The sequence below is a fragment of the Hemibagrus wyckioides genome, linkage group LG02 (genome assembly GCF_019097595.1).
Source record: "Hemibagrus wyckioides isolate EC202008001 linkage group LG02, SWU_Hwy_1.0, whole genome shotgun sequence".
Taxonomy (NCBI): domain Eukaryota; kingdom Metazoa; phylum Chordata; class Actinopteri; order Siluriformes; family Bagridae; genus Hemibagrus; species Hemibagrus wyckioides.
This window is the reverse complement of record NC_080711.1, coordinates 10,606,428-10,613,854: the sequence shown is the minus strand read 5'-3', so window position 1 is coordinate 10,613,854 and position 7,427 is coordinate 10,606,428. Positions and strand designations below refer to the sequence as shown.

The 7,427-nt window shown below is 36.0% G+C and overlaps 2 protein-coding genes across 2 annotated transcripts; both read left to right on the top strand.

Moving 5' to 3' along the window:
* Nucleotides 1-594: 594 nt before the first annotated feature.
* On the top strand, nt 595-2,525 carry LOC131344583 (parvalbumin beta-like). Its single transcript, XM_058376987.1, has 5 exons — nt 595-678; nt 1,448-1,522; nt 1,679-1,811; nt 1,920-2,029; nt 2,272-2,525. The coding sequence occupies exons 2-5, from the start codon at nt 1,462-1,464 to the stop codon at nt 2,295-2,297; spliced, it is 330 nt and encodes a 109-aa protein (XP_058232970.1). The 5' UTR covers nt 595-678; nt 1,448-1,461; the 3' UTR covers nt 2,298-2,525.
* Nucleotides 2,526-3,618: 1,093 nt separating this feature from the next.
* pvalb4 (parvalbumin 4) lies at nt 3,619-5,340 on the top strand. Its single transcript, XM_058377001.1, has 5 exons — nt 3,619-3,711; nt 4,305-4,371; nt 4,599-4,731; nt 4,846-4,955; nt 5,049-5,340. The coding sequence occupies exons 2-5, from the start codon at nt 4,311-4,313 to the stop codon at nt 5,072-5,074; spliced, it is 330 nt and encodes a 109-aa protein (XP_058232984.1). The 5' UTR covers nt 3,619-3,711; nt 4,305-4,310; the 3' UTR covers nt 5,075-5,340.
* Nucleotides 5,341-7,427: the final 2,087 nt, after the last annotated feature.

The following is a 7,427-nucleotide window of genomic DNA, read 5'->3' as shown; positions in this document are numbered from 1 at the left end:
TTACATCTACAGTTAAAACACTACACAAATAACAGTTTATTAATTTATTCATTACAAATGGCTTGATTTTGGAGCGACTTATTATTATTTTGTGTTACCTATTATGAGGCCTGCATTGCATACCACATTTTGGGCTTTTGTCAATAATTAATAGATATTTTGTAATGGATTTATTTATTTATTTATTTATTGGTCATTATTTAACTGATTTATTGTGGACCTTTAATTATACTATGTTACAAAGACCAGTGTTTGGCAGAAATGTCATCAATTTACACAAATGGCACAATCACATTGACAAACATTTGTTTTTATGAATGTAGCAGAGGTTTCATGTCTCTGATTAGGTTTTAAGAAATGAAAATTGAATTAAACTTTGACATGTTGATAATGATAGTCTACGCTGTGTGTTGCAAGCATGTAAGTGTTAACAGCTTGCTGTATGTTATAGGAGGAGGCCTACACATGGTTCACATCATTGCCTGAGAGCGTTAAAAATAGTCCAACTTTGACTAGTAGACACATTTTTTCAAAACTATTCGCAAGGTCTATAGGCAGTATCCATTACTGAAGCCCTGTAAATGGTGAGGCTTGAGAGTATATAAGCAGGCCTGGAAGAGAGCGTAGGGACACACCTCGACTTCCTCTGCTTTTTCACTCGCCTTAGACAAGCACAAGGTGAGTGAGATGAGAGCTCTGCCACTTTTACTTATGGACGAGAAAATCAAGGCAGCATTCAAAGAGTCTTCGGGATACAGAGGGTTTAAGATTTTTGATGGTTTACAGATGGCTGTTAAAAAATGGCAATGGACAGCTTTTTGGGGGAACACGTTCTAGTGATTGAGGAGTTTCTACATTAGTGCTGGCCTGTCAGAAAAAGATGGACTTTTCTTGCACATGAGGCATCTGTGGAAGCATCTGTGATGGGCTCACGAAGGAAACCACCACCAAGGAAAACCTTCAAGGCCCATGCGCATGCTATTTTATATATCGTTGTTATTTTGTGACCTTAGCATTATAAGGTTCTATCTCAAATTTATTCTTCCACCAGATAGACCCTTATAACACTGAGGCCATGGTTTATTAGAGGCTCATATCAAGTGAATGTCACTCTTATACAGACTAAGCTGCATGCATAAGATCCAGCTGTAATTACGAACTAAATAAGAGATCTGGTTTTATGCCTTCTTAAATACGACCGCAGTGCAGCTGTTGATCTTTTAAAAATACAACTCAGTTTATAAGATATATTTTATACCTTAAGAAATATGACTTCATTAGAAATGAATCTCTCTGTGCATGCAAAGACAAGAGAGGGCATTCGATTGGTTGGACAGTAAAAATAAGCAGAGTAAGATATCAAATTTGTTAGTCATCACATCTGGCATTTCATTCATCCTCAGCTGATGCAAGACGTCCCAATAACTTCCTGTCTTTTTTTGTGCAGCTTGATCAGTAAAAATGGCCTTTGCTGGAGTGCTGGCTGATGCTGATGTGAATGCTGCTCTTGCTGCCTGCGAGGGTAAGACTGAATTTCTTGAAGTTTATACTATAACCTCTACACATCTACATAAACATTTCAAAATGATTTCTACATTTAAGCATCGAAAACCCAAGTACAAACTACATAACTGGAGTGTGTGTGCATAAATGGTCTTATTATTGTCTCAATCTACAGCCGCTGACAGCTTCGACTACAAGGCTTTCTTTGCCAAGGTTGGTCTGTCTGCCAAGTCTGCTGATGATGTCAAGAAGGCCTTCAGCATCATTGACCAGGACAACAGTGGCTTCATTGAGGAGGATGAGCTGAAGTAAGAAATCAATCTTAAAAGCAATTGATTCTTTTTTAATTACCCTAAGAACTGACATGTCACTAAGATTCATGAATGAAATGACTAAGCATATACTGTTTATTACAGGCTGTTCCTGCAGAACTTCAAGAGCGGTGCCAGGGCACTGACTGACAAAGAAACCAAGACCTTCCTTGCTGCTGGTGACAGTGATGGTGATGGCAAGATCGGAGCTGATGGTAATTTGATACAAACTGACACACCACTCACATGACAGAAAAATAAAGTTCATTAATTAGCTGGTAAATGTTTATATGAAGTAAACTGGAATGCAGAGGCACTGGCTAGTCTGGGCCTAAGTTATAAATATTATAGTTAGCAATAAGCTTGAACATTGGAAAATATACTTTAAGTATACCTCTGAAGGGAATCACTGTGCAGAATTCACTAATGATAGTTTTATCTCCATTTCATCTCACAGAGTTCGCTGCTCTTGTAAAGGCTTAAATTTCCATCTGACCAAGACCCTTCTCTGTTCACGGAACCAGATCTCATGCTACTGCTCATCTGACCTTATTAAGATCATATTTTTTATATCTTATTTATGAACTGACTTCTACTTGAAATTGTCCTTAAAGTGTATTGTTAACATTATCTGGACATGTTGGCTTGTGCAAATGTCTCATGCACTTCTGGGGAAGAGTGAAAAACAAGGAATAAATGTAATTGGTGTAACTTCTTTTTCTCCCTGCTTCTTTTCAAATGCGAGACTTCTTCATGCACTTCTGAAAAAGCTTTCAGGGAAGTGGTGCTCTTAAAGAAAAAAAAGCCAGGCATGGTACTTACTATCAGACTAGTGACAGCCAAGGGAAGGCCCAGAAAAGATTTTTTTGAGGGGGGATGCACTGCAAGGGATTTACAAAGGATAGTTTTTCATATGCACACAGCAGCACTATCTAGTTACCTGCAATGTTTATATGGCTAGCTTGCCATATTGGTCAGGTGGAATAGTGCTGCCCTCTGCTGCGTAAAATATCAAGACTTCTAGTCTAAATTAGTTTCTCAGATTCTACTCATTTTAAGGGCTTTCCCATCTTCCTGAATGAACTTACTGGGGGGAAAAAATGAATATTTTAAAGGATACTTTGAATTTTTCTAAGAAAGACAAATAGAGAAAAATGGTAATACATTATGAGAATGGGAAATGGGAAGAACACTTGAAGGATCCATAAATTTTATTAAGGCGCAAGTCAGTCTGATTTGACAGTAGTCACATGTTACAGTTATATAACTGGATATGCTAATATTAGTACAAAGTGATACAGAATATTATCACATATACTACTTAAATCATTAGTCAATAAATAATAAGGAAAAACAATTAGAATATATTCAACAAAAAACAAACAAATAAAAACTATTCTTCCAAAATATGGCCTGCTAAAATTTGGGGGGAAACAAAACTGACTAACAAAAAAAACCCCAAAACTATCAGTGTTATCCGTGCTAACATAAAGCTGCATTGCATACCTTAACACAGTCTTGAAGATAACTTGAAGGCACTAGTGAGAGGAGAAATGAGCTGAGCCCTATGTGATCACACTGTTATCCATACATGCACTTCACACCAGGGCTGTTTCATGCGGCTCAGCAGCGTATATTATTAGCATTGCAGGACATTACGGACCTCTTTTTTCAAACTCACCATTTAAGCGTCTTCCTTGATCAAGATAAATATAGTGCAGTCTGTCTGCTGGAAGCGTTTCAAGCGCACCACCCTTCTTCTATTGGGTGTCCGTTACATTAGGCCTCATATTTGGACTGTGTGACAGTATATAAGGTTGAGAGCAACGGGCCGGAGTTCACTGCAGTTTGCTCCAGTCTTTGAGAATCTACAGCTCACCACCAAAAGACAAAAGAGGTGAGTTTGCATGCACCGAGGGACAACAGGAAGAGAGAGAAAGAGAAAGAAAGAAAGAAAGAAAGAGAGGGAGAGAGAGAAAGAAAGCCTAAGACTGGACCTGCAATTGCATTTTCAATATGCCCTTATCAAAGCCTATCTGATCATCTATTTTTTAATGCACTGCTTCTAAACCCTTTCCACTGGACTTACCACGGACATGAAAGAGAATTTCTCTACCTCGTGGTTCGGACCACATCGTCCCATATCCTGTTGGACATAGCCTACTGGATGGGATCTAGCATCCTAATGATGACCATGTGACCTGGATGTGACATGCATTAGCTTTCCACCTGTTGCTTTGTGCTGTCTTGAGTAGACTTGATCGCTTCACTGAGCTTGTGACAGAAAATAACTTAACTGATAGCAAATTAATAAAAACAGAAAAGTAAACTGGATGGTGCAACCAATGACTCCAAATTGTATATGTATAGCTTTGGGTTAAGAGGATGCAATCATGGCCAGACTCAGGACAATATCATATGCATATTAATTAGCATGTTTGTATGATGTCATCATGATGATAATGTTAATATTTTTTCCCCTTCATTTAGCTAAAGATGGCATTCGCTGGTGTCCTCAACGATGCTGACATCACTGCAGCCCTGGATGCATGCAAAGGTATAGACTACTTGTATATGTAGCTTAATCATATTCTGCTAAAGTATTATTATTATTATTATTATTATTATTATTATTATTATTATTATTATTATTATTATTATTATTATTATTGTTATATTTTCGTTAGAAATATTCCAGCTGCAATAAGATGGTCCTTGGCCTCTACAAATAACAATAAAGCATTGTAATAACAAGTTGTTTGTTTGTTTGTTTGTTCTACACAGCCGACGGGTCATTCGACCACAAGTCCTTCTTTGCCAAGGTCGGTCTGACTGGCAAGTCTGCCGATGATGTCAAGAAGGCTTTCTCCATCATCGATCAGGACAAGAGTGGCTTCATTGAGGAGGATGAACTGAAGTAAAGAGAAATGAGTTCTTTAGTTTGCAGTAATGTACTGAAAGAAAGATCTATTTTAGCTGCAATAATGCAAAGTAACACTAGTAATAAAACATTATAATACTCTCCCTGCAGACTGTTCCTGCAGAACTTCAAAGCAGACGCAAGGGCACTCACCGACGCCGAGACCAAGACTTTCCTCAAGGCTGGAGACACCGACGGTGACGGCAAGATTGGAGCTGATGGTAAATACTTCTTATTTTATATTTACAGACATCATGATGATTTTAGTAATTGAATGCATCATTAATCACCTACTGCTTTTCTCCTTTTTGCAGAGTTTGCTAGCCTGGTTAAGGCATAAAATGCTTCTGACCAACAAACACTACTTCTCGCTCTGAAGGAACAAGTTTGCCCGAGACCTCCCATGTTCATCTGACTATAAACAATTTTTATACCGATGCTTATGAGAAGTTTCCTCCCATGCAGCACACTGTCCAAAATGATGATTGTGAATGTAGCGCGGCTGTGTATCCTGTCTTAAATATGAATTTTGCTTACTGTAAAATCTGATGCACTTTTACGGGAACGGACGATAAGAAAAGAATAAATATTCTTTTGCAATATTGACTTTTTGTCTATTCTTCTAGTGTATATCTTCCCTTATAACACACCATTCATATCACGAAAAAAAAGAAAGCTTATAACGTAGATGCCACAATTATCATACATCATCTGCCTTGACCTCACCCACACACTCATCATCACAACATCCTCACTAGGCCTACTGCACTGACCATAACATAGTGACATTGTAGTGTAGTTTCTAGAGAGAACATTAGCAGCATAAGTTTTATTAACAGTATTAACCTTTATTAAATCATTCTCATCCACATCAGCATCAGTGTCATCCCCTACATCAGTAGTACACTACTAATAGTTATAGTTACTGTAGTCTATTGGGAGGTCATCATCATGGCCTTCTCCATTAGCATCATTATCATTGCTCACTTGAAACTCAACCTCACCTAGACTGTTAAAGCCACCACCATCACTTCATCATCATCATCATCATCATCATCATCATCATCATCATCATCATCATACACTAAAAGTGATAAATTGTTATACCTAACTCATGCACTCCAAAATCTTTACTATTAACATGTTATTATCACAATTATGACTATCATCTTTACCACCATTATCATCAAAGTGATATTTCTAGAATATTTGGAGTCTGTTAAACAACAACAACAACAAAAGAATTCTGGTTATTACAACACATAAGGTAAAAACCAATCGTTACTAAGCAGAGTTAGATAAGATAAGATAAGATAAGATAAGATAAGATAAGATAAGATAAGATAAGATCCCACAGTGGGGAAATTCAATTGACACAGCAGTTCAACAGACAGTTAACATGCAGGCTTTTAACCTAAAGATAGAAAGAAAAAAAGAAATTTAGAAAGACAAATAGAAATTATGTAAAAAAAAAAAAAAAAAAGAAAGAAAGAAAAGAAATTATGTAAAATTATAAAAGAAAATAGATAAATAAAAAAATATTGCACAATACAAATAGTAATAAACTAATAGCAAAACAAATAGTAAAAAAAAGTAACATATAAGATATAAAATTATAAAATATAAAAATTATAAAATATAAAATTATAAAATTATAAAATATTGCACATTGTTTAGTCATGCACTGTAGCTGTTGGTTGCAGGTATTAAATTGTACAGCTAAAGGATATATTACTAGGGAAAGCACTGCAGTGCACCTTGTACAGGGTAAAGTTTATCTAGAAACAATATAGACTAATGTAATAAAGCAATGTAAAGACAAAATCATATCATAACTTATATCTGATAAAAATCTGATCTGACATATAGATAATACACTTGCTAAGTGCTTTCTAACACTTGACATTTTATTGCCACCATGCTTTATTTTAATGCTACATTTAGGCTTTATCAATGATATTATATTTTAAACGTAGGCGTTTCAAGGATTTACATTTTTGAACTCTATCAATACCATTAGCAGCTTTGGAAAATCACCATTCAGATCTAATTTGCTTGGTACAAAATGTTTTTAAACAGCACAGAATCAATCACATTCATACTGTCATTACAACATTACATTTAAAGATTATATTAAACCAAAGATGGCCACATTTCCCAAAATGACACACCACTAAAAGTGATGTTTTTTATCAGTCCCATGTAGTGTTGTCTGAGAGTAAAACAAGATCACAACCTCAGCTAAATGGCATGAAGATTGTTTGTGGAATAATGGGCTCATTATTCTCTAATGCAGAACTTGAGCATCTTTCTCAATTTGAATTTTACATTAAGGCATTAAATGATTTTCTTCACATTATACTGTAGCTTGCCTCTGACACTTACTGAACACAAAAGATGCTGAATATATGGTTCATACTTTTATCACAACTTGCCTTGACTAGTGCACTTGTCTCTTGGCTAAAAACATTCAATGGATTCATGAGGTCTAAATTCCTACAAAACATGCATACCTCCTAAGGTTACCAATGTAAGCACACACCCAAGACAAACTTTGACTGATTTGTAAACTGATAAAGCAAAATTTTTTTCCTTCCACTAAACATGTTAATCTTGTATTACACACAGATAGTTGTAAAAGGCAGCTGTAAAAGGCATAACTGATATGATGATATGATCATAAAAGATCACCA